The 25,268-nt window shown below is 48.2% G+C and overlaps 4 protein-coding genes across 10 annotated transcripts; 2 read left to right on the top strand and 2 right to left on the bottom strand.

Moving 5' to 3' along the window:
* Nucleotides 1–226: 226 nt before the first annotated feature.
* On the bottom strand, nt 227–3,188 carry LOC137589456 (23 kDa integral membrane protein-like). Its single transcript, XM_068307232.1, has 9 exons — nt 3,120–3,188; nt 2,644–2,709; nt 2,406–2,531; nt 2,217–2,291; nt 1,800–1,895; nt 1,548–1,654; nt 1,219–1,303; nt 1,036–1,119; nt 227–963 (listed from the first exon to the last, which is right to left on the bottom strand). The coding sequence occupies exons 1-9, from the start codon at nt 3,177–3,179 to the stop codon at nt 841–843; spliced, it is 822 nt and encodes a 273-aa protein (XP_068163333.1). The 5' UTR covers nt 3,180–3,188; the 3' UTR covers nt 227–840.
* Nucleotides 3,189–4,642: 1,454 nt separating this feature from the next.
* On the bottom strand, nt 4,643–9,852 carry LOC137589359 (tetraspanin-8-like). Its single transcript, XM_068307065.1, has 8 exons — nt 9,695–9,852; nt 6,964–7,026; nt 6,753–6,872; nt 6,402–6,476; nt 6,187–6,285; nt 5,925–6,035; nt 5,763–5,846; nt 4,643–5,550 (listed from the first exon to the last, which is right to left on the bottom strand). The coding sequence occupies exons 1-8, from the start codon at nt 9,749–9,751 to the stop codon at nt 5,473–5,475; spliced, it is 687 nt and encodes a 228-aa protein (XP_068163166.1). The 5' UTR covers nt 9,752–9,852; the 3' UTR covers nt 4,643–5,472.
* A 1,682-nt stretch (nt 9,853–11,534) lies between these two features.
* drd4-rs (dopamine receptor D4 related sequence) lies at nt 11,535–18,585 on the top strand. 2 transcript variants are annotated; one of them, XM_068307063.1, is made up of 7 exons: nt 11,536–11,646; nt 12,638–12,767; nt 14,789–14,918; nt 15,058–15,335; nt 15,415–15,527; nt 15,930–16,603; nt 17,713–18,585. In XM_068307063.1, exons 4-7 carry the CDS (start codon nt 15,096–15,098, stop codon nt 17,913–17,915), a joined length of 1,230 nt encoding a protein of 409 aa, XP_068163164.1. In that variant the 5' UTR covers nt 11,536–11,646; nt 12,638–12,767; nt 14,789–14,918; nt 15,058–15,095; the 3' UTR covers nt 17,916–18,585. The 2 variants fall into 2 exon arrangements, with proteins under 2 accessions (XP_068163165.1, XP_068163164.1); XM_068307064.1 differs by lacking the exon at nt 12,638–12,767 and having other exon boundaries at nt 11,535–11,646.
* A 1,811-nt stretch (nt 18,586–20,396) lies between these two features.
* Nucleotides 20,397–25,163, top strand: cdhr5-rs (cadherin-related family member 5, related sequence). 6 transcript variants are annotated; one of them, XM_068307137.1, is made up of 14 exons: nt 20,397–20,495; nt 20,740–20,842; nt 20,915–21,123; nt 21,203–21,418; nt 21,484–21,570; nt 21,655–21,765; nt 21,840–22,004; nt 22,073–22,163; nt 22,260–22,366; nt 22,462–22,662; nt 22,739–22,861; nt 23,230–23,308; nt 23,655–23,851; nt 24,419–25,163. In XM_068307137.1, exons 2-14 carry the CDS (start codon nt 20,776–20,778, stop codon nt 24,719–24,721), a joined length of 1,956 nt encoding a protein of 651 aa, XP_068163238.1. In that variant the 5' UTR covers nt 20,397–20,495; nt 20,740–20,775; the 3' UTR covers nt 24,722–25,163. The 6 variants fall into 6 exon arrangements, with proteins under 6 accessions (XP_068163238.1, XP_068163234.1, XP_068163237.1 ...); XM_068307136.1 differs by having other exon boundaries at nt 20,408–20,495; nt 20,582–20,842; XM_068307135.1 differs by having other exon boundaries at nt 20,408–20,495; nt 20,582–21,123; nt 21,203–21,259; nt 21,326–21,418.
* Nucleotides 25,164–25,268: the final 105 nt, after the last annotated feature.

Below are 25,268 nucleotides of genomic sequence, written 5' to 3'. Positions count from 1 at the left end.
GAGACAGTATTTAATAAAGATTGAATGACCTGTAGTGTTGAAATACGTAAATAATAACAAAAAATACACTAATAATTAGAGGTAACAGAAAAAACAACAACAACTATGATAAAGATATTATTATTATAATATTTTTATCATTATTGTTGTTGTATTTTTCATTTTACATTTTTAAGTCGATTGATAAAGAACTTCCGCCTGAAAACGAACCACTTCCTGCACCGGAGCAGCATTCAAATCAATCTTTATTGACAATCAACAGGTGTCGGGTTGGATTACAGAAACTGAGGCACAACGTCACGCCAGCTGTCAGTAAATGATGTCATCTCACTGGAGATTTTTTTAAATAAAGTAATTATAAATTAATTCTTTTATTTCATGTTTGTCAGGATCCTCAACTCCATTGAAGAGTTTTGAAAACTGTTGTGTTCCACGTTGTCAGATTTGTTTTGTGTGGAAATGTTTTAGCTACAGCAGGAGCGACAATGCTAATGAGTTCAGTGATTTAGTGACAGAAATATATAAAAATTATACAATGCATTATTATTTATGGTTTGATATTTTTATTTTGTGATGTGACTTGAACAACAAAAACATTTTGAATATTTAAAAATTAATGCAGAAATAAATATTTTTGTCAGGAAAACACAGCAAGAGGATGATGTCAGCAGAGGAAGCTCCGCCCCTGAGAGGCGATCCATTTCCTGTCTGCTGTGAAGTCATAATGAGCAACAGCCCATCACACGTTAAACCCATTTATGTTCCAAACAAACACAGGAAGCTTTAAAATGACTTAGCAGACATGTGGATTATTGACGATCGGTTATTGATTATCGGGCGTCAGGTGAGCGTAGGTTTGGGCTGATACTTCACTCTGTCGAAATCATCCACGACCGTTTCTACCGGCGGCGTTTTCCAGTGCTGCTCCAGACCCAACGTCAGACACAGAGCGATGGCCGCCATCTGAAACACATACACACACACGTTACAACGTGTGTGTGACGGTACAGATAGGAAAGAAGATCCGTTTCTTACTTCGATGGTGGCGAGGGCAGAAATGATCCCGATCCTGAGTTTGATGGGAAAGCCGAGGTAGCTCTTCAGGATGGGCCCACAGGGCTGCCAGAGGTCAAAGGTCAACAGTCAGTCTCGCATCATAGGGTAAACACGTGTCATAAAAACACAACAGGAGGACAGGAAGAGGTCGGGCGGCGGCACCTTGGAGTGAACCCACAGCTGATCCGTGGGTCGGGGGGTCGGAGTAGGAAGGTCCCCGTCCAGCGTCACACAGGGGCCCACCGGGCTGGGAACCAGAGAAGAAGACGTAAACAACAACAACCTCAGAGAACACGCCCCCACTCCTCCGTGAGATTACATCATCGTCAACATATGACTAATAATTTCTGTCTGCTGCAATGAAATTAAATAAAACAATCTTTAAATTAATTATTTCTATTTAATTTTCTCAACTTACTCACTTAAACAGGAAAATTCATTTGTTTCAAGAATAAAATAAACTTCTGTAAAAGACGAGACGCGTTTCTTACGTCGGCTGCAGGTCGGATGCGGGGGGCGGAGTCGGCGGCTTACAGAAACACGAATCAGGAAGTTTGTTCTCCCAGTCCTCAAAACTCCTCAGACCGCAACACGAGTCCTGAGAAACAGACGGGAGTTAGCAATAATGGCTAGGCTAGGCTAGACTAGATTGAGTTAGACAAGGTTAGGCTACGCTAGGTTGATATAGGCTGGGCTAAGATAGGCTTGTCTAGGCCAGATTTATGGTATTTTTGGTTTCTTACTGACGCCTGGAGTTTTCTCAGCTCGTTCTGGATGTAATCTTCCTGCCGGTGCAGCGGCGTGACGTTCAGGAACACTTCGTCCACGGCGCCGTCCATCTGATACAGAACAACCATGACAAAAGAAATGGGACGAACCGCAAATAAAGATTCGTTTTCATTCCAAAAGCTTTATGTATTCAATTACTATATTTTTAAATAAAAACAATGAATATTAAGTATAAATTTGTTGAAATCATGCATAAAGAAAAAATTACTGTGTTTTGAACTTTAAGGTCTTTAACTTTGTTCAAACTGGGGCAGTACCGCAACAACCCATCGGGGGCAGTGTTGCCAGAACTCAATGGGGATACAGCCAGATCATTGCCACCAGCAGGAGGTAGCAGAGGCTTGAAGTGACACAGCTGGGGGAGGATTTACCTGAGCTTGAACCTGAACCAGCGGCGAGGCGACGATCATCAGAGCCACAAACTCCACGAAGATCAACGCCGAGAACTGGAGGAGACGTGACAGGTTAGCCCCGCCCTCTGTGTGGTGTGTGTGTGTGTGTGTGTGTGTGTGTGTGTGTGTGTGTGTGTGTGTGTGTGTGTGTGTGTGTGTGTGTCTCACCACCAGCAGTAGGGTCTTGATGTCCAGCGTGGTGGCGCAGACCCCCAGGATGGACAGAACCACGGTGACCGGACCAAACACCTGCAGGACCAGCAGACCGTCGCTGCTGGACAGCTGGTCGAACAGCTGGGAGGGGCCAGGATGATGTCATCACACACCAGAACCAGAACCGGTTCTCATCTGGATCGGATTTGTTTTATATTTGACACACACTAACACACACACACACACACGTTACCTCAGCTACAGGTGTGTTTCCGTCGATGGGGGAGAACCCCACCCCGATCATCACCACCCCCGACACCTGGAGACAAGAAATCTTTGAGTTAAATGAAGGTTTGTACTGTACTCTACTATGCTATACAATACCATGTAATACTGCATTATGGAATACTGAACAATACTGTGATGTACTACACTAGTTTACATCCAAAGGGAAACAGCAGCTGTTGTTTTCATTCAAATTAATTGAAACTAGTGATGTATAAAAGCTGCTTCAGAGTTTTCTGTCATTTAAATTCATGAATCATAAAAAACTGTCATGAAAACGTCGTTTTTAGTGTTTACAGCAAAGTTTAAACACATTTCGGTAGAAAACTTTAGAACAGGTCAGTGAAGGTGAATAAATAGTTAACCTTTAATGAAGTCATCATCAACAGGCAGTTAGCAGTTAGCATTTAGCAGTTAGCAGTTAGCTTTTAGCCGTGAGCTTACCAGCAGCAGCACAGTGACACAGATGGAGAGTCCTCGTAGGTAACTGCTGCAGCGAGCCATGACCGCCGTCTGAGAGAACAGAGACCAGAGCAGTGTGTGTGTGTGTGTGTGTGTGTGTGTGTGTGTGTGTGTGTGTGTGTGTGTGTGTGTGTGTGTGTGTGTGTGTGTGTGTGTGTGTGATGGATGTTGTTTAAATCTCACAACTGTTTGGCGGTGGAGCAGAGAACATGACCAAGTTAGGAAGATCAGCTGGAGATGAGAGGAGGAGAAGATGGGAAAGAAGGAGGAGAGAAGAGGAGAAGACACGTTGCCCCCGGCAACGGAGGAACGAGTGATGAGTGGATGAAGGAAGCAAAAGGACGATGGAAAGGAAGGAAGGGAGGAGGAGACGAGGATGAAGAACAGAACAAATGTCATGATTATTTATAAAACAGCAACAAACAAAACAAACACGTCCCTCTGTCCAGAAACATCGTCCAATCACACGGCTGCTCCTGTGTGGGGGGCGGAGCCTGGGGAGTCACCTGACAGCAAGACCCCACCCCTGTGTGGATAATAATAACAACAATCATATTATAGAAGAAGGATTAAAACATTTCAGGGGAACACAAGCTGGACATTAAAGTAAGTTGTCAAAAAAAGAGGGAGAACAAACAAACTTGAAAACATTTGAGGAATAAAATGAATAAAATCGTTTTCTTCCACCAGAAAAAACAAAAGGGAGGAATCCAGAAGAAGCTTTGTGTTGACTTTAGACTAAAAATAACTTAAGGGTCGATGGAGCAGCTGTGTGTGTGTGTGTGTGTGTGTGTGTGTGTTTAAATATCCTGGACGTGAGCCAAAGCAGCGATGGTGTCAATGAAGACAGCTGGAACATTTTCATCCGTCATCGTTTTATAAACATCGTTGGAGGATGGCGCCTCGGTTTCACACGTGTGTTTAACATCACAGCCTCCAGGGGGCGCCGCACTGTTAGCCTGGTTGCTATCGTTAGCATCAACTCCGCCTGAGAACATCTTAAACATCTTTAAAGAGGAATATCAGAGTTAAATCAGGCTTTTTTTGTCTTCCTTTTTTTCCCCCCCTCCAGACAGCTGGAGACGAACTGAGGTCCGTTTTAATCCAGAACATTTTATGGGAGTTTAAAAAATAAAATAGGGATATTTATGTCCTCACAAGGGATTAAACAGCTATATTTATTATTTGTTTAAAGAATATTACACACAGAATGAGGGGAAAGGTTTCTATAGAGATTGGTTTAACTTGCTAAGCTGCTAGCGCCAACCCGTTTCGTCTTGCAGTACCACTTTTCACCACTAGGTTTGGTTCCTGTTTGGACCCGGGTCCAACAGCTGCATGACTGACTGAGCTAATGGTGGCTAGCACTAAAGTCAAAGACAAGACGCCAACAAGCAGCTGTTAGCGGTTCCTCTGTCAATACGCTGCCCCCTATTGGTCCGGAGATTCCTTATTGTATTTTATGAGGAAACGGAAAATATTAATTGAAATAAAATCAAGATCACGATGTTTGTTTTCATCCATCATAATTTTATTGTATTTTTCAGGTAAGAAATAAAAAAGTATGACACTTGATATCCCAAACTAAATCCAAGCATGAAAAAGTAAAAACAATAAAAATGCAATTTCTAAATTTAAAAGCAGACGCCCGAAAATAAATGTCCTGAGGAATATTCTAAATTATCTAAGATTAGCCCCGACGTAAGGTGGATGTAAAGTACGGTGGCCTATTCCTGACAAAATTAAACAATATTTAATGATTTTTAGAACAGACCAAAAAATTTACATCAGAAAAGAGAAAAAAAATGTTAAAGCTCTGCTAACACGCTTAACATCAAACGCTTAGTACTTTTAAAATCCTTTGATTGCAAAGAAAATTCACCTGTATTAAAATCAGTGCAGTTTTTAGATGAATGAGAATTTCTATCAAACATAACTTTATCGACACATTTTTGTTTGGCAGTAACAGGCGTTCATAGGCTAGGCTAGGCTAACAGGCTTTCATATACTCCACAGGGATTTGAAAATTGTATTCGTTTAGTCAGACTTTCCTTTTTTTTGAAGTCACATGACATCAGGGACGAGTTGAATTATTTTTTTGTTAAAATGCTAAATGTAAATAACAAAAGTCGCGTTTCCTGTAAATATAAACAAAACGTGAGGCTTTGATGTCTTGTTTACTAAAATAACGGCTTCAGCTTTATTTCTGTAGTTCAAGACAAAAATAATCCGTGTTCCTTCTCAATAAAATTAATTATAAAAGCCCCACCTACACAGTTATTTCGGCGCTGCTGATTGGCTGCTGTAGTTAGCCAGGGGGCGTGGCCGTGTTGTTTTACGTAGTGGTGGTGGTGACGGCGTCCTTCCTGCCGATCTGGATGTAGAGGATCATGGAGAAGACCATACCGAAAATCTATAGACAGGAAACAGTCAGTACAAACTTCCTGTCAGCTTTCAAAATAAAAGCACTTATCGAAATTAAATTATTTGAATTACTCAATATCTTGTCATATATGAAACAAATTACAGCATGTCAGTTTGTGTCATAGTAGAAATAAATTAATTAAATAAATAAATTAAATGAATTAAATAATTAAATAGATAAATAAATCTGAGAGTGCTGACCAGCAGGATGGCGATGGCGAAGGCGATTCCCAGAACCACCTCCATGTGTTGCTCCAGCAGCTGCACGATTTTCTCGTAGCAGGGCTGAAGGGGGGAGACAATGACATCATCGCTTAGAAACATGACGCGTCACGTGATGCTACTTAAAGGGCCGGCGCTCACCGTGGAGTAAACCCTGGAGGACGAGCAGTCCGCGTCGGTGGCGTTGCAGCGGCAGGAGTCCGGGATCCGGGTCCAATCAGACGGGCCGTTGAGGAGACCACAACACTTCAGCTGTATGTGAAGAACATCATCAGCATCATCAACTGTTGGACTGGAAGAGTAAAACCCTTCCTATTGCACCCTCTAGTGGTGTGTGTGTGTGTGTGTGTGTGTGTGTGTGTGTGTGTGTGTGTGTGTGTGTGTGTGTGTGTGTGTGTCGTACCTCCCGCTGTAGTTTCTCCAGGTCATCCTTCACGCTCTGCTTCTGATCCGACAGAGGACTGAAGTTCTTCTCCAGACGTTCCTTCACAAAGTCCTTCACCTGTACACACACACACACACACACACACACACACACACACACACGATCATGAACCTCTCAATGATGAGCCATGGAGCGGGCGGGTGACATGACAATTATGTCACTTCCTGTTGTACCTTGTTCTCGTCCACGGCGCCCACGATCCCCGCCGCCAACAGGAGGATGAAGATGATGAGGAGGCTGATGAAGAACTGGGGGGGGGGGATTAATCATAACATTAAGACGACAAAATATCATCTTTGTCCAAAAATCATTCAGTTATTGATAAAATTCTGACATCACTTCCTGTCAGACAGACGCCTGTGAGGCTGAACTCAGGGATTAAAAGTGGATTCATTCCATCAGGAATGAATGTAATCTGTAATAATTTCCCTTAGGGGACTGATACAGTTATTAACATGTAAAATCTAAATATTCGTCCTAAAACAGCCAATCAGAGCGTGAGGCCGCCCAGTGGCCACGCCCACCAGCAGCAGCAGGCAGCGGTTCTCTCTGATGGCGCCGCAGCAGCCCAGGAAACCCAGCACCATGATGATGACGCCGATGGCGATCAGCAGGTCGACGCCCGGAAAAGATTCATTGGTGATCTGGAGACAGGAAGCAGGAAGTACGAAGCAGGAAGTGTGAAAATAACATTGGGACCTAAACTGAGTCGTGTGGCGTTTTCACGCTTCTCACCTGGTTTCCCTTCTGGCTGACTTTCAGGTAGATGGACACGCCCAGGATGATGCAGCCGCTGATCTGTGGGGGAGGGGACAACAGGTAAACATGGGCGTGACCATTAAGCTCCGCCCTCAGGTAAATGACACAGCCTAAAGTATTTGGACGAGTGTGGGACAATTCAAACGGGTTTGGCGGCGAGCTTCTGATGTTTTTAAATGCATCAGAAAGTCGAGGACCAATAAGAAGACACCTTCATCAGGGGTCATCCAAAATAAAGTACATCCCAGCGTTTACCAGCCCTGCTAATGAGGTGAAGAAGCTAAACTTGGAGCATGAAGGGGTTAATAACTCTGAACTCGATTTTCAGCAACATTAGAAAAAGGGGCGGAGCCTCAGCCTCGCTCCTGTTCCACCCGGTTCTAAGGTTGAGCCTGAGGGAACGTGACCCGAGCAGCTTTCACTGGAGCGAAGGTCGCTGGAATGACAGAGAGGCTCCGCCCAGTGGGACACTCCCCCATCAGCCTCTGGGGTTGGCTGTCGGAGCGCCGAGCATCATGGGAAATCAGATAAAACCAGATCCGGCTCTGGTTCCACCGCTGACCTAAAAATAGACACCATTTCTCTCTTTCACTTATCCTCTGTTTTACTGCACGTCTGTCTGACACCTGAACGCATCACATGACACGAGGTAATGTAACCAAGTACTGTTAGCAGTAACTGACAGTAACAAAGTAACGTGAGGTAATCTGGATACATTTTTCTGATGTTAGAGGTAAATATAAATAATAAATATAACTGTTGGCCCCGGGGCCCTTATGCCTTTCTGTCCCTGCTGGGCTCCTGTAGAAACCCAATCAAACAATAACAATAACCGTGCGGTGAGGGTGGGGCGGCGCGTTCCTCGGCTCTGACTCACAGGCAGCAACGACTCGTTGAGCAACCTGGAGTCGCCCCAGGATCACAGACCCCCGTGTCGCCACGGCGACCAACAGTCATCCAGACGGGCGGTAAACAACACCTGTCTCACTACAACCCCACCCCCCCCCATCAAGACTTTAGGTGTCTTAATGGTTAGCATCCATTTGAGTCTTCAGGCTAATGCTAATAGTGGAAAAATGCAAATTTGAGATTATTTTAACTTTAATAAATATAAAAAGATAAATCTTTAAAAACCACCTTCAGTTTTTTTTAAACACATTTAATATTTTGCTGCTGGATGCTTCCATGGAAACAAAGTTAGCTGCACAGGCTAACATTAACTCACTAATTGATGAATCCGATTAAATATCAGTTTTTTTTCTTTTAAATTGGCGATATGCTACATTAGCATACAGTCTGAAGCTAACATGTTAGCTAGCTGGGTTTATGTTTTGCTGTGGAGCTGTTTGTCTGATCATCTTTTCTCCTCTACAGCACCGGTCCCTGAATGCAGCATCTATTATTATTATTATTATTGATACAGAAATAGAGCGCTAACAGGCGCTAATGTGGCGTCACTCATGATTGGTTCATTTTTCTCCACTGAAGCCTGGGAAACGCCGACGGCTACAAATAGAATTCAAACCAAATTATTTCACACACCACGCCATTTGCATGAAATGATCGGGTCCCCTGGGGGCCCAAATCGGCTTTACATTGATTTTACATCATTTCTGTAAACAACTCATGAATCTGAGGGAGATGGGCGGAGCCAAAGGTGGCGTTCCGTTCTGACAGAAATCAAAATGTCACCATTTTTTATTTAACTTTATTTATCATAAGCCCCTCCTCCTAAGACTGAACTCAGTGTTCTGTTAGCAGCTGAGCTAACCTGTTAGCCTACATTTTGGTAATTTTATGTTGCACGAATTGGAGATACAACGTCAGACAAATGAAATGATAACCTAGCTGTTAGCTCATGCTGTGATCTTGTTCAGCTGTCCCAGTGAAGGGGCCTTAGCATAGCTTAGCTTACCGTAGCGTAGCGTAGCATGTAGAGTTGAATTGAAAACATGTGCTCACTAATTACAGATCTGCTCACTTGTCTTTCATGACTCAGCGTTACTCAAACTTAGCACGAGGAGATATCTTTCAATTAGCATGTGCTAAACAAATTAGCCTCACGTTGTTTGGCGGCAAATTAGCCTGAATTCATTCATTCATTCATTCATTCATTCAGCTGAACCCCCCCCCCACCCATGAACACCTCCTTCACGCCGGAGTTGAGCAACAACCTGAGGATGAGTCGCGCTAACGGTTAGCCAACACGTCTGGGTCTGTGTGTGGAAACAGCAAGGAATGTTGGGAAACTTTGTTTTCCCAACTTTGTTGACACAACATCCATCAGGACGCGCTCAGCCGCTGCAGGGCGCCGCGGCCACGCCCTGAAACCGGGTTAATGTTTGAACCCCAGGGACAGGAAGGAGTCGCCGCGTCCCGACGGGCGACCCCCGACGACCGACACACACACACACCCGGGAGGTCGAGAGGTCAGATCCAGAAGGAGATTGGCGTTGTGATTGGCCATCCGATCACAACGCACCGTTTAGAAGTAAACACAAACAACAAACAGTAAACAAACACGCGTGGAAACATGTTGGTCGACGGGAAACTGAGAAGTTTGTCAAAGTTGAAAGACTGAGATGAATCCAAATGAACCCCACCCGGTTAAACGTGACCTGATGAGGTCATCAAACGCACCTGCTGAATCAGAGCCTTAGAGTGTGGCTGTGTGGCGGAGGGGGGGGGCTTTGGGGTCCAGACTCACCCAGAACAGCAGGTTGAAGAAGAACAGGAGGTATTTGATGCATTTGTTCACGGCCATCTTCAGCTCTTCCTCTTCCTCGGCGTCTCGCTCTCGACTCGTTCAGCAGAAACAGAGACTCCCTGCAGCCGGACCGGCCAGTTCTACCTGTTTCCTGTCCCCGAGGGAGCGCTCCCATTGGCTGGCTCGGCTGGCCCTTCCCCCGCCGGCCCCACACCTTCTGCTTTCCCATAGTGTCTCCTCCCTTTACTTCCTACCCCCCCTCCCACTGGGAGATGAAGGTTTGATGAAGAGGAATTCCTTAATAACGATTTTTTCTTTAAAAATATCTAAATTTATTATATATTTTTTTTAAAATCCAAAATTGTTAAAATATAATGTAAGTAATCAGATAATAAATATTTGATTTAAAATTTAGATAATCAAAATTTAGAGAATATTAAAACTTCTTAATAATTTGTTTGTTTAGATAAATTCACATTTTGATGTAAATAATAATAATAATCAGATTTCACGTCACCTTATTTTCCTGCTGAAGTTCCGTTGTTTTGATCCAGTTGTGACATCATCATGTGACATCATCACGCCGGCATGAAAGGCTAGCAAACCTGGCTAACTGCTACTAGCCGCGAACACTGCTATCTATTAACTGCAAATAGTTGCTAACTGCTAACACCTGCTACCGTGACTAGCTGTTAGCTGCTTCTTGCTAATTGTGGCCTTTGGTTGCACAAATCATATGATGAGTCATGTTTAGAGAATGATGAGTCATCACCTCTGGTTGAGATGTCAGCTGACCTTATTGTAGTTTGTTGTGGGCGCCAGGGCAACTGTTTGTGTTGTGAGAATCTGCCTTCCATTATAGCCAATAATTAATACTCACATTGATTATTGGGCCGTGGCTCCGGATGGGGCCACTAGGGGGCAGCATGCCGCTTCTCTCTGCTGACGGATCCTCTCAGTGATTTATGGGAAGAGATGCCTTCAGGTGACGTGGGACACCTGTGTTGTGTCGCTGCTGCTGATTGGCTGACGTTCACACATAATTGGCTCCTGCTGTGAGGCCGATTGATCACTTCATCAGAGTGCAGCCAATCAATACCACAGCGTCGTCCTCAAACACATCACAGCTGTGCCGAAGGAGCTTCTTCTTCTTCTACCTGATGTTTGTCCGTAAGGTCGTGAGGTCGTTACCATGGCAACAGCTTCACCCAGACACCGTCAGCTCTTCGTTTCCCGGATAGAGAACTTTTGAAAACGCCTCCGTGACACCAACTCCTTCAAGAAAAGTGATGTCACGAGGACACACCCACTCTGGTTCCCGCCTTTTTTGTAGACAAAAACAACAAAAACAAAAACAAAAACATGACATCAGACGTCTGGTTTTGTTTTAAATAAAGACCTAATAAGAAGTTCTGACATAAAACTTTATTGACACACATCCCATAAACGAGTCGTCGCACTTTTTTCATTTTTAATTAACAAATAAAGACTTTCTAATAAAGAAAAGATCTGGAATTGATTGATTGATTGATTGATTGATTGATTGATTGATTGATTGATTGATTGATTATCTCAGTCAGCTGATCGATCATGTGATCAGCTCTCGTCGATAGGCGGAGACAAACACCACAGAAGAAGAGACAAAGAGGTGAAAGAGAAACAACCTGCTGAGAGGAGGTGAGGGAGATGGGAGGGGCTCCTGCGTCAGTGCCCACCGGCAGCCAATCAGAGCGCAGCGGCAGAGAGAGAGAGCGAGGAGGTGAGGATGATGCCGTTTGGATGGGGAGGCTTTTTATAGAGGAGGAGAAAAAAGTTTCTGTCAGTTCAGAACGGAGAGACGAGAAGAAGTCAGGAGGAGAGATAGAGGAAGAGGAGGAAGAGGAGGAAGAGGAGGAGAGAGGAGGTGAAGAAACAGAAGGAGAGAACAGAGGAGAGGAGGAGACGCAGAAGATGTGAGTGTTTGATCACCAAATTTAGATTCACACACCTCCTGCTGTGAGAACGAATGAACGAACGGATGAAGGACGAATGAACTGCTCTTTAAATAAAGATTCAGACGTTTGAATAAAACTTCAATGTTGTCGTTTGGGATCAGGTTTTAAATCTAACTTGGAACGTAATCTGGATCCAGTTTTGGCTGACATTATCTGTAAGTGTGATGCATTCAGAGACTCATAGAAGAGTGTGGGAAAAGGTAATACAGATAGAAGGTGGTTTAATATCAGTATGGGGGGGGGGCTCATGAACGTTTAAATTACATTAAATAATAAAATAAATAATTTGTCGCTTTATTGCAGAATCTGGTTTTTCAAGGGTATTCCTGGAACGCATTAACCGCGAGGAACGAGGGATTACTGCAGTTCTGGATTTTTTGGTACAGTAATCCAGTTTGGATCTAGTTTAGATGTAGATTTGAATCCAGTTTGGATCTAGTTTAGATGTAGATTTGAATCCAGTTTGGATCTAGTTTAGATGTAGATTTGAATCCAGTTTGGATCTAGTTTAGATGTAGATTTGAATCCAGTTTGGATCTAGTTTAGATGTAGATTTGAATCCAGTTTGGATCTAGTTTAGATGTAGATTTGAATCCAGTTTGGATCTAGTTGTTGGTATTCTCCCGGAGGGGGGAGGGTGTTGAACTTTTTAGAGACTGAGTTCATCGCTGATATATTTAACTTCAAAATCATCCTAGTCCTGCAGACGAACGGACCAATGAGAGGCCAGGATGGACCTGGACCAGGTTCTGGTCCTGGTCCTGGTCAGAGTCAGTGAGGCATCACGCTTTTATTGTGAAACCCAGAGGGAGCAGATGACTTTTATTGCTGCGGTCTGATGGATTATGATAACAGATGTGGTTATTAATTAATGGATGGCGGTCCTCCCCCCCACGTCATGTGACCTCATGACATCATGACCTTGTGACCTTGTGTTTAATCCAACCAGCTGTTCAGCACCTGCAGCCGAACATCAACTCCTCCTCATCACCGCAGCAAAAACCAATCAGCTGAGAGCTCAACATGTCTCTATAGTAACAATGATGTAGCTCCGCCCACTCTGATTACATCAAACGCAGGTAAACAACATGTGCGTCGCAGTGCTGTATGAACTTCACCGCCTCCTCCGTTCCTGTTGTTCCGGGGCTGTCATTTCGGAACTGATTCGTGACTCTTCAGCTGCTGTCATGTGACCGCAGCCGTCCAATCAGAGGCGGCGTCTCGTCAGCGTGTCATTAAAGTGTTTTCTGGCTGCAATGAGTGATGAGCGGCGCCGCTAATGGCAGCTGTTTGCGCGTCAGCTGCCTGCAAACTGATGTGTCTGTCAGTGTAGCGACGTTTATTACACCCCATCATCATCACCATCATCACCATCATCATCATCATCATCATCACCACAGCACCTGTTTCAACCACTGACGTCAGATCAGCTGCGGTTTCCAGGCGCAGAGAAACGTTGAATCTGGTGAACGGCTCACTAAAATAATTGGACGACAACAACAACAACAACGAGTGTTGACAAATAAATAACGAGTGTAAAAAACAATAACGATGTAGAGACTCAGTCAGCCGTCACCGCAACACCCGGGAGAGCTCTGATTGTTAGGAGGAGGCGAGGAAAGCATCGTTAGTCCAACGCCACAGCTAACAGCGTTAGCGTCAGCGCGGGTTTAAAACAGCGAAACACCTGCTGCTAAAAACAAGGCTACTGTCTTCTACCCATCAGTCCTTTTCTTTTTCAGATGCTGTTGCTGATGTTATAAATGTGATGACGTTGTGAAGTTTGTTATATTAACATATCCGGGGGAAAAAATTAAATTAAATGAATAAATAAATTAAAATAGCATTAGCTTCACAACCAGTATTAGCATCGCCAACGGGCTATAACAACATTAGCTTCTCCAACATGCTTGAATTAGCATTAGCTTAATATTCAATTGAATTCAATATTTTTTATTCTACATTCTAATTTAGAGTGTAGAATAAAACCGACTTTTACCCTGTGTGCCTGAATGCACCACAGACTATCACAGGAACGTAATCAGTATTGATCAGTATTGATCTCTCGTGTCGGTGAGGCCTTTAGTTTCTGGGTGACGGACGTTCCCTGAAGGCAGCACAGCAGCAACGCTCTGATTCTCATCTTAATCCCGTTTCTGTTTCCTCTTATCTGCTGTCAGCTCTGAGAGACGGAGTCAGCGTCGTCATGGTAACCGTCTGAGTCACATCCATCGCAGAGCGAACGCTTTAAACGCGATGAATGAATAAAACGCTTTGATCCCGCTACACTACGTTACGCTGAATTTAATTCACCAGAACAACAATCTGCAGCGGATCGTCTGATCTCCCACCGCGTGTGAACGCATCGTCCATCTACTGTAATCAAAGGAAACCCGTCGTTCCCTCACAAGAACAACCTGCAGACGCCTTCAAGGCCCCCCATATTCTATAACGAGCCCCCAATGAGACGTATCAGAACCCAACTGCCCCCACTGTCTTCACTCGCCCCCCCAGTAAAACCCCAGGAGGTCCAATGAGGAGACGGATCACAGATCAGGTCCAGAACCAGATCTATTGTTCTGGACATCATTAAAACAAACTCTGAGCTCGCCTCCCTCTCAGGGCGCCATGGTAACCATGAAGGTGTTAATTTAGACATATTTTAAATCAGGCCCTGTGTGTGTGTGTGTGTGTGTGTGTGTGTGTGTGTGTGTGTGTGTGTGTGTGTGTGTGTGTGTATGTGTGTGTGTGTGTATGTGTGTGTGTGTGTGTGTTACAGGCTGTGTGTGTGTGGGTGTCATGGCAGCAGCATCACACGAGGAGCTCCTTAATTCAGAGGAAACACTTCAGACGGAGGCGGCCCCGCACCTTCATCTTAAAGATCCGCCCCTTTCTACCTCAACGAGGCGGATGACCACACCCACAAACAGCAAAACAAACAAACAAACAAAAATCATCCACAAACAACTTTTGGCTCGTAAACTTTACAGATGTTTTCTTCCACAGCGATGCGTTCAGGGACCGATTCCATTGACGGATTATTCTGCGTTTGGTTCTCCAGCCAGAGTTTGTTGGTAAACCCCTTCCTGTTTACTCACAGTGACCAAAACAACAACAAGTATCATGAGGGGGGGCAGGAATCCGACCAATCAGAGCTCAGTCAGCCACCAGGCCTCCGAGATCGAACCAATCACAGCAATGTGCCGAGAGGCGGGGCTGGAAACGCCGAGGTGAGCCTGAACACACCATGAGAGTCTGGGACACACTGATGATACACACACACACACACACACACACACACACACACACACACGCACACACACACACTGACTCAGTGGTGTGTGTGTGTGTGTGTGTGTGTGTGTGTAGATGCTGAACACCGCCCAGCTGATGCGTTCAGGGTCATCATGGACGCCGTGACGTCCAGCGGCCCCTCAGGTGCGGCGCGCCCACAGGACTACCACTACCTGGCGCTGGTCCTGGGGGTGCCCCTGATCCTGGTCATCATCCTGGGGAACATCCTGGTGTGTGTCAGCGTGCTGACCGAGCGCTCCCTGAAGACCGCCACCAACTACTTCATCATCAGCCTGGCGGTGGCCGACCTGCTGCTCGCCGTCCTCGTGCTGCCGCTCTTCGTCTACTCCGAGGTCAGCAGGCGGGAAGGGGAGGGAAATGGGGTACCGGGGGGGGGCGGAGCCTCTGACTGGTCCGTCTGTTTGTTCTCAGTTCCTGGGCGGAGTCTGGACCCTGAGCGTCTACGTCTGCGACGCCCTGATGACGATGGACGTGATGCTGTGCACCGCCTCCATCCTCAACCTGTGTGCCATCAGCGTGGACAGGTGAGCCCCCCTGTGCCCCCCAGTCCCACCCGCACCTTCACCCCCCACGACTCGTGTTGACCCCTGAAGGTCAAACACGAGTCGTGTTTCCATCCGAGGCGTCGCCTCGTCTCTGCAGCCAGAAAAACGTGTTGATTTTTCCGCCATCCAGTCGGGCAGCGGTCCAGACGCCCCGGGTCCTCCTGGGGGGTCCAGATGGGGAACTAATCCCTCCCCCCACTAGAGGCGTCTGGAAATCTTCCAACAGAACGATGCTCCTCCTGGTCCTGACCCAGACCTCCAGTTGCATCACACTCCAAACCGTTTCCATGGAAACGCCTTTGTCACATCTTTTCATGAATCTTTAAAAAACCATCACTTCCTGTCCGGCGTCCAATCGGATTGCTCTGGTTTGCGTTGCAGGTACATCGCGGTGGTCGTCCCCCTGAAGTACAACCGGAACCAGTTCAGCCTCCGTCAGCTGACCCTCATCAGCGCCACCTGGGCGCTGTCGCTGGGCGTGGCCAGCCCGGTGATCTTCGGCCTGAACCGGGTCCCGGGTCGCGACCCCGCCGTGTGCAAGCTGGAGAACGAGCGCTTCGTGGTGTACTCGTCCGTGTGCTCCTTCTTCGTGCCGTGTCCCGTCATGCTCTTCCTCTACTATTGGACGTTCCGCGGCTTGCGGCGGTGGAGTGGGCGGAGCCAGTCCCAAGGGGGCCACGCCCACCGTCGGGGTTTGTCGCTGCGGCTGGGCTCGGCGTTACGGCGAGCGAAAGCCTCCACGACAGGGAGGCGAGGGAAGGTGGTGTACGCGACGCCCACCAGCCTCAGCCCCACCTCCCCGTCCGCCGTGACCGTGACCACGCCCACCGCCGCCCCGGGGTCAGGGGAGCCGCCCGACGCGGCGGCGGCGGAGAGCGACCCAATGACGACGCAGGCAGAGAGCATGTCGGACGGCGAGGCCGCGGAGAGGAGGGGGGCGGGCAGCAGGCGGGGCAACGGCGTGAGGAAGACGAGGAGGGGAGGAAGAAACACCAAGAGCAGCCGGGTCAGCGGGAGGGAGCGCAAAGCCATGAAGGTGCTGCCCGTTGTCGTCGGTGAGTCGTTCAATCAAACTTTATTTAACAAACGGAAACCACAATACAGGAGGGCACCAAGGCTCCGCCCACACTCTGATGTCATATGATGACATCAGACCTGATGAGAAGAGAATTAAAAAATATTTTTTAAACATTTACAAATTCTACATTTTGTGTAAAATTTTAATTAAAAATTAAAATTAAATTAAATTAAAAATGACATTTAAATTTCCAAAAATGTAGAGTTTTCAAATTAAATTTTGTTTGGATTTTTTAAAATTCTGCTCCCGGGGGTAAAACAGCTGATCAGGACTAATGATGTCATGGTCACACCCTAACCACCACTTGATTGGCTCTTCAGGACAATGATGTCACTATTGCTAATCAAGCCAATCAGAGGCCAAGGAGGGCGTGTCCTAGAGCATTTTGTAGGAGGAGCTCAAGTTAAACAAAACTCTGGACATCCTGAGGAGATCAGTCCTGGTGCGTCACATGACTCCAGACGGGTCGTTCTGCTGAAACAGGACTGACCAATCAGGGGGCTGGCGTCTGCCGCTACCATCGCCGCTAGCGACTGAATACTTGAGAGCATCTTAAAGCGCCCCAGGAGGTGTCGCCACGGGGAGGACCGGCGCCGCAGGACTCGTTCATGGTGATCTTCTTCCCTCCCAGCAGGACGTCGGTTCTGATTTTAATGTTTATACTGTGGCGGCGAGTTGAGCCGTGATCTTCAGTAAAAATAGAATTCTCTTCTAATCAGGCGTCACCATGGAAACCACTTTACGGTGTCAGCGGCAGCTTCACACCAGAGCCGCGTTTAGACACCTCCAACTTCGAGGAGCGCTGCTGCGTGAGGAGGTGTCGAGTAAAAGATCTCCGGCGATCAGCTGGAGGAACGCGCATCAACGGAGGTTTTAATGGACGTATCCAGGGACGACGGGAGGGGGCGGAGCTTATGAGTGATGGTGGAACATGAGCCATCAGTGTCTGGAGTTTCATTTCTTTTGAAGTTTCTTGTTTCGGTTCCGGTTCCGGTTTTCATTAACTCTAAGTGTTTGTGATACGCCTCTATGCAGACGACACCCTGGTGTCGCCGTGAGCTCACTGGTGCTTCCTCGTGTCTCCAGGTTTCTTCCTGGCCTGCTGGACGCCCTTCTTCGTCGTCCACGTCACCAAAGTGTCGTGTCAGTCGTGCGACATCGGCCCCACCCTCATCTCCGTGGTCACGTGGCTCGGCTACGTCAACAGCGCCGTCAACCCGATCATCTACACCGCCTTCAACGCCGAGTTCAGGAACGTCTTTCACAAACTGCTCTGCTGTCGGACGTGAAGCCGACCCGGGACCAGGATGGGACCTGAACCGGTCTGAACCGACACCAGGAGGAAAAACCTGGAATAAACTGGAGGGAAAACTTTTATTTTGAAGTTGTTGTCTCTTACTTTGAAGGTTTTAACAACGTCATGACATTTTTACTGTTTTTAAAGCTGAGCCGAACCACGAAATCAAACATGTGAACTTTTGTGCGGAAATGTTTTTTTTTGGTGGATGTTTTCATCTTTATGTCGTTCTTGAAGTGATTCTTCTGGGTTTTCAGAAAAGTGAATATTTGTGACCAAAGTGTAAAAACGAACATTTAATTTAGTTTAAGGCGAAAATTTTTGTATTTTTATCTGTGAATCGGTTAACAGGTAAATAAATCAGTCGGGTTTGTTTCAACCAATGGTAACAATTTATTTCTACTGCAGTTACTTTGATGTCCATTTAAGGTCGTGATCAGACATCAAAGCTGTACTCGACTGTGAATTCTGTATTAGTAGTTGTACTCTGAGTATCTGTGTTTTATTGTGAAACAACGTAACTCGACTCTCCTCCTCACTCATGGCGGGACCCTCCATCCTGCAGGGGGCGCTGCAACACCTGACTCAAGGCCTTTCAAAATAAAATTACATCATATCACGTTATGATGATGCAACTTTCATCAAACGAAAAGTGCATAAACATTTCCCACACTTTTTTACTATTATTAAGCAGAAATTTAGAAAAAAAACTGCAAAACTGATCATATTTATCTCCGCCCCCATGTTGGGAGTTTTTTTTTTAAATCAGTTTGTCGCTGATGATCAATCTAAATTACAATTTTACAGATTTTTAACAGAAATTTACTCTGAATTCAGTGCAACTAACGGAACTTTTTTAATATTTTGAATTCATCCTCAGTCACCTGGCAGGTAGTCACTGCTAGCGTGTAGCAGGTAGCGTTAGCATGTAGCAGGCTGAACGTCCTAGTGGTGGTTTTCATGTTTCCTGATAGAACTGATTGGCTGATCTGATAGTGATCAGATATTTGATCAGATATTTGCAATAACATGTATTGATCTGTTCTGTAACATTTATTGCTAAACCCACAGAATTAATTCTACTATTCATCAGCTGATTGAAATATTATAAAGTGTCACTAATAAGTTATTGATCGGTTTAGACTGTTATTGATTTTTTTGGTGACAGCTGATTAGGGTAGATTAGTAATAGATTGATAAACCGGGTTAGGGTTAGGGTTAGGATAAACCTGATCATCAACAATCAGACCCAAACTTATGCGAATCTTTCTGCTAATGATCAGTCTAAACGGTGACCTTTGACCCTTTCTGAGGTCTCCTTCTCGTCTGGCTTTGATGTCACAGAACCCTCAGGGGAACCGAAGACCCTGAAGGCCGGGTTCTAGAGCAGGACTGACCTGACGGGACGATGGGCGGGGCTTCTGTCTGACACTGTTTTATTCTGACTTGTCAAACTTTAATAAACCGACCTGAACGTCACGCCTGGGTTTCTGATTTTATTCCGTGCCCTGAAGGCACCAGACCGTTGGACCCCGTCACTGGTTGGTCGGTGCTCCTGAGAACCGAACGACTTCCAGCCAATAGAATCTGGACAAAACTTTTCCTGGACTTATTTTTAGTTTGGGTTCTGCATCGGCGCCGCTCCGTGTTCACGGCTCCTCTCCAGCAGGAGCGTCATTATCGCTCCACAAATAGTCCCTCCAGCCGCCTGGGGGCCCGGGGGCGGGGCCCGAGGCGCCAGAGGAGGACCGCCTCCTCAGCCGGATCCGACCCCTGAGACGCTCCGCCTCTAGGGGCGTGGCCATCCGCTTACTGGGTCACATCTGATGATTTCATTCGAGTGTCAAGTTTGAAGGTTCATGAACCGCTGATCTGATGTCCGACGGCCCTGAACGCCTCGCCGGCGTCAGAGGAGGACGTCCTACACCTGTTTGTTTGTGTCCCAGGTGGTGGAAGACGAAGATGATGAAGATGAAGGTGATGATGGGTCCTCTCTGGACCCCCGGGGGCCCCTGACTGACAGCAGGTTGGTACTGACAGAAGATGGAACAGCTGCTGCCAGCAGATGAAGCTGATTGGTGCAGATTGTTTAATAAAAACCGGCCCCTGCGGGGGGCCACGCCCCTTCATTTGCATTTTAAATGATGCCTCACAACAACAACAACCAGCTGTGATTGGACGGCAGAAGAACGCACCGATTAGTGTTAACAAGTTTATGGGAACCAATTATTATCCTCATTAACGGTTTAACTGTTCAAGCAGACACATCGCCATGGAAACGGAGCGTTGAGAACATCGTTCAGGTCCGATGGAGGCGTTTACACTAGTCTCTTCTTCAGGTGTTTTAACTAGTGAGTGGGCGGGGCCTGTTCGGGGTCGTTCTCCTGGGGTTTAAACTCCTGCAGCACGTTGGCCTACTTATCCGCTCATTAATGCTGTGTAAGCTGTGCTAATGCTCACACACACACACACACACACACACACACACACACACACAGGCGGCCTCTGTTCTCTGAGGGAAACGATGTGGCGGCGAGCCGGAGGAGCCGCTGCCTGTCGAGCAGAGAGGGAGGTGAGTCGTTGTTGTTGTTGTTGTTGTTGTTGTTGTTGTGCTATCTGGAGGTAAACATGTTGAGCTATCGTCTCCTTACCCTTCAGCTGCTTCCTCAGCCAATGGAATGCTGGAATGACGAGCCGGCTGCTGATTGGTTGGGCGTTTGTTGCGTTCGGTCGTCGGAGGACAAAGTTGATGTTTGATGGCGTTTGTTTGTTTGTTTGTTTCCTTTTATCTCTGTTTGTTATTGTTGTTTACTCAGTCCAGCAGACGGTAAACAACCGGTTGTTTGGGGGGGATGGCCACGCCCTGCAGGCTGCTGCTGTGGCAGGTGGCGCTCCGGTTGTCCTATCACGTCGCTTCAGGTGAGCGCCGCACCTCACATCGACACCCCGGTCAGGTGACCCCTTTAGTGACCCATCTGGCTCCGCCCCCAGCCGGGCTGTGTCCGGGGGGGGCGGACATCTTTGTGAGGGTGAGCGAGAACAGCCCCACGGGTCAGCTGATCGCCACCCTCAGCGTCGCCATGGAGCCCGGCGCCAACGCTGTCCGGCTGTGTCTGACCGGCGCCGCCGCCGATTGGTTCTACCTAGAGGGCCGGACCATCCGGTTGAATAGCTCCGCCTCCAGAGTCCTGGACCGGGAGGTACGCCCGGATCTGACCGGTGGGCGTGGGGTGGGAGGGTGGGGTCACCTGGAGGATGACATCACTGTGTTCGTCTCAGGTGCTGGGATCGGTGCTGATCGCGGAGCTCACCTGCTCGGAGGATGATGTCATACAGGTGGGTCACATGACTGGTGGGCGTGGGCGTGTCTTCAGGACTCAGGTGATTGGTTCGTCTCCACAGAGTCGGTCCAGGATCCTGGTGGAGATCCTGAACCAGAACGACAACCGGCCCGCCTTCCTGGAGGAGACGCTCCGGCCGGTCGCTGCCAGCGAGGTAAAAGACGCACGGCGTTACCACGGCGACGCCCGGCGCCTGCCAACCGTTTGCTCTGCCTGCAGCTGACGGCGGTGAACTCGGTGGTTTTCACGGTGAAGGCGACGGACGCCGACGGAGACATGATCAGTTACATCATCGACGAGTCGTCGGTGAGGGCAGAGCAACTCGTCCACACGCTTACGGCCGCTTCCTGTCTGTGGCGTCACCTGTGACCTGTGACCTTTGACCTGCAGCCTGACGCCCGGTTCTTCAGGATCGATCTGCCCAACAGCGGAGACGTGGTTCTGGACAAACCTCTGGACTACGAGACCAGGACGCGTCTGCAGGTGACCGTCTGGGCCCAGGTGAGGTCAAAGGTCACGTGTGAGGTCAAAGGTCAACATGTTGAAATGAACCGCAGACGTTGTCGGGCCCGCAGGAGACCAACACCCTGGAGGAGTTCAACACGTCTGCCGTCCTGACGCTGGACATCCAGGACGGAGACGACCAGTATCCTCACTTCCTGCCCTGCACCCCCGTTTCCTCCGGCGTCCCCGTATGCCTAAGTCCCGCCTACACCGCCAACATCACGCACAAGCAGCAGGTAGGACCTGGCTCCACCCACTGGACTCTGATTGGTTCGGTTGGTGACACCCACGGTTCGTGTTTCAGGAAGCAGTTGTGGAGTTTTCTCCTGGTCCAATCAGAGCGCAGGACGGGGACCGGGGAATCGACACGCCGCTGCTCTACAGCATCCTGTCAGGTCAGCGCCGCCACTCACGCGTGTTCGGGTGTGAACGGATGCGTCCAGGTGTGTACGGGCGTGTCCAGGTAACAACAGGTGTGTCTGCGTCACCAGGTGACGACCACGGCAGGTTTGTGATGAACAACCGGACGGGCGGGGTCAGGCTGACCCGACCCGTCAACAGGCGACAAGTGATGACCAACTTTACGCTCGTCGTCATGGTAACGACACCACTTCCTGTTTGTTGATTCATGATTACGACAAGGATAAAGGGTGTGGTCTACCTGTCCCTAACCCCGCCCCTCTCCCCCTGCAGGTGTGTCAGGAGGACGACCGGCTGAAGTTCAGCGTGGCGTCGGTTCTGATCCGGGTCCTCAGTCAGAACCTCCACCCGCCCGTCTTCAACAGCTCCACCTACAAAGGCTTCGTCATCCAGAGCTCAAGCCCCGCCTCCATCGTCTCCACCTATGGGAACCAGGTGTTGGTGGTCCAGGTGTCGGACCAGGACTTCTCTGACGTAAGAACCCCCACCACTCCGCCTGTAGCCCCGCCCCTATGACACCGAATGAGTCATCACTGCTGTCCAATCACAGGGCCTCAATCTAAACATCCACTACTGGCTCCGCCCCCCGTCTGGACTGTACCAAGTCACCCAGCAGGGGGTTCTGATCGCCAGGACGGACCGACTGCACGCCTTCGACAGACACGTCCTGCAGGTGGGTGGAGCTCCACCGCGTCCACGAGCGACCGGCGTGTGTGACATCATCACCGGACGCAACACGCCTTTGTGGGCGGAGTCTCTGCGCTCCTCTGCAAACAAACAAGCAAAACGACATTCGACATTTGTTGTCGTGTTGTTTTGCCGTCAACGTAAACGTCTGGCTCTACGCCGCCGCGTTGCGCGTCAGGCGTCACCATGACAACGTTAGTTTGGATGAACAAAGACAGGCGGGTGTGTTGATGTTTGTCAACATTTGTTTGTTGATGTTTGCCTAATGATGGTTGTTGATTTTTTTGTTGGTATTTGTTTACCAATGTTTGTTTGTTGATGGTTGTTTATGTTTTTGTTGACACCCCCCTGCAGGTGGTGGCCCGGGACCAGGAGTCTGGGGAGGAGGTCTGGGCTTCGCTGGACATCGAGGTCCTGCAGCGAGGACAGCCAGGTGGGGGGAGGACCAGGAAGTGAAGTGGACTGCCCTTGAACGCTCCGCGGCGGCTGCAGGCTGCGCCGCTGCGGGGGGAGGGGGGTGGATTAGCCTCCTGTGGAGGGGCAGGAGGCTCAATCACCCCCCAGCGGGGGTCTCATTAAACACAAACACAGTCCAACAGGAGGAGTTCTGGTCCAGCGGGCCGAGCCGCCGCAGTAATCTGGTCCTTAATGAGATAACAACCACGATCCTGACCGGGGGCTCAGCGGGGGCTCGTTAGCCTGTTAGCTCGTTAGCCTGTTAGCGCTAAAGGGTGATGGTTCTACTGGGGAGAGTGATTCTGACCCCCTCCTCTCTGCAGTCCCCCGCGGGGCGTTCACGGAGCAGCCGTTGTTCGGAGGCGTGGACGGCCGGCTGGCGGGGGGGATTGTGGGAACGGTCCTGCTCCTCTTCCTGTCCTCCATCCTGTTCCTGCTGCTCCGAACCACCAGGAGGCGACGACCACCAACGACCACCGACGAACACTCAACCGTCGCCGTGGGCCAACATCTCAACGTGGTACGACCCAACCCCGACCCCGACCCCGACCCGTGTCGAGTCCATCAGGCGGCCCTCTCTGCGTCACTAACAGATTGACCCTAAATTAGCATCTAGCAGCTAAAGAGACGGAGGCTAACTCAAACCCAAATTTAAACCCAAACCCGAACTTTAACCCAAACCCAGAACCAGAGTTGAATTGGGACGGAACACGACACCGACAGTGTCGACCCGTCCCCGCTGTGACTCAGACCGGTTCTGGTTCTGATGGGTTCCAACAGGGTGGGGGGTTCTGATTGGTTCTGGTTCTGACCGGTCCTCTCTGTCCCGCTGTAGACGTTGGTCGGGTTCCACTCGGTGAGCTCAGATGTTGTGACTGTTGGTGTGAACTTCCTGTCGTGTTTCCCTGTAGAGACTCAGTGGAGTGGAAGAGGGGGGGGTGCTCCTCTGGACATTAGACCCCCGTGATCCTGAACAAACGTGTGTGTGTGTGTGTGTGTGTGTGTGTGAGGATGTCATGACTCTCCAGACCTTTGTTGTCTTCGGATCCCGATCAAACCCTGAATCCTGACTTCCTGTTCCTGTCAGGTGACCTCCAGCCGACCCCTGTTCCCGGTGGACGAGTCCTCCTACACCAACCAGCCTTCGGGGTCGGAGGGGTTCCAGGGCAGACAGGGGGTCTACACCAGGAGACACTCTCAGCTTCCTCCTCCATCATCATCATCCTCACCCAACATCATCATCATCAGTGACCCCGGGTCGAGACCCAGACTGGACCCGGGTCCCCTCGCAGAAACACCAGGGACCAGGGACACCCTCAGGGTTTCAGATGTCACAGAGGAGCTAGAGGCCCCAGGAGGGGAAGGGGGAGCCCGGGGGGGCTCCAAGTAACCAATCAGGACAGATCTTCAAAGAGTCAGAGGACGCGGCTCAGTGACAGCCAATCACAGACCAGAAACATCGACTGACACGCCTAGCAGCCAATCACAGACCAGACACACACCTGTTGGTTTTTACCTTAATTTTATCTCAATATTTAAAAGTTCAAAACTACAAATAAACTCTGTGTTTAACGTCACTACTAATTGTTTCTACAAATAAAACTTTCAATGTGTTTGGTTTTAAAACATTTTGTTTGATGGTGGGTCCTCGTGACATCAGTCTGACATAATCTGATGTTCTATTGATTATAATCTGATTTCACCCACAGGAAATGTCAATGGAGGGAAAGTCGGGATAAATTTTGAACCTGCAGAACTTTATTGATCAGCTGTGTGTATCTGTTGAGGGTCATGTGATGTTTTTTTTTCATGAATGAATAAATAATTTAGAGTTAAGGGTTTTATTGATGTCAAAGAATGATGATCTTTTTCATTAAAGTATAAATTCTGTTTAGTTTTATTACTTAATTTTTAAACAAACAATAAATAAAGAAGAA

This window comes from Antennarius striatus, chromosome 22, assembly GCF_040054535.1.
Source record: "Antennarius striatus isolate MH-2024 chromosome 22, ASM4005453v1, whole genome shotgun sequence".
In the NCBI taxonomy this organism is placed as follows: Eukaryota; Metazoa; Chordata; class Actinopteri; order Lophiiformes; family Antennariidae; genus Antennarius; species Antennarius striatus.
The sequence above is the reverse complement of the archived record's forward strand: the minus strand, read 5'-3'. Positions and strand labels throughout refer to the sequence as shown.

Coding starts and splice junctions, on each gene's coding strand:
- LOC137589456 (XM_068307232.1), bottom strand. CDS start 3,179: ATGGCTCGCTGCAGCAGTTACCTACGAGGACTCTCCATCTGTGTCACT. Junction 1,655..1,799: donor TGAGAAAACTCCAGGCGTCA/GTAAGAAACCAA, acceptor TCTGTTTCTCAG/GACTCGTGTTGCGGTCTGAG. Junction 964..1,035: donor CTGCCCTCGCCACCATCGAA/GTAAGAAACGGA, acceptor TATGTGTTTCAG/ATGGCGGCCATCGCTCTGTG.
- drd4-rs (XM_068307064.1), top strand. CDS start 15,096: ATGGACGCCGTGACGTCCAGCGGCCCCTCAGGTGCGGCGCGCCCACAG. Junction 15,336..15,414: donor CGCTCTTCGTCTACTCCGAG/GTCAGCAGGCGG, acceptor GTTTGTTCTCAG/TTCCTGGGCGGAGTCTGGAC. Junction 16,604..17,712: donor GGTGCTGCCCGTTGTCGTCG/GTGAGTCGTTCA, acceptor TCGTGTCTCCAG/GTTTCTTCCTGGCCTGCTGG.
- cdhr5-rs (XM_068307133.1), top strand. CDS start 20,776: ATGGCCACGCCCTGCAGGCTGCTGCTGTGGCAGGTGGCGCTCCGGTTG. Junction 22,164..22,259: donor GCTCTACAGCATCCTGTCAG/GTCAGCGCCGCC, acceptor CTGCGTCACCAG/GTGACGACCACGGCAGGTTT. Junction 23,852..24,418: donor TGGGCCAACATCTCAACGTG/GTACGACCCAAC, acceptor TGTTCCTGTCAG/GTGACCTCCAGCCGACCCCT.
- LOC137589359 (XM_068307065.1), bottom strand. CDS start 9,751: ATGGCCGTGAACAAATGCATCAAATACCTCCTGTTCTTCTTCAACCTG. Junction 6,477..6,752: donor ACCGCTGCCTGCTGCTGCTG/GTGGGCGTGGCC, acceptor CCCCCCCCCCAG/TTCTTCATCAGCCTCCTCAT. Junction 5,847..5,924: donor CCTCCAGGGTTTACTCCACG/GTGAGCGCCGGC, acceptor TCCCCCCTTCAG/CCCTGCTACGAGAAAATCGT.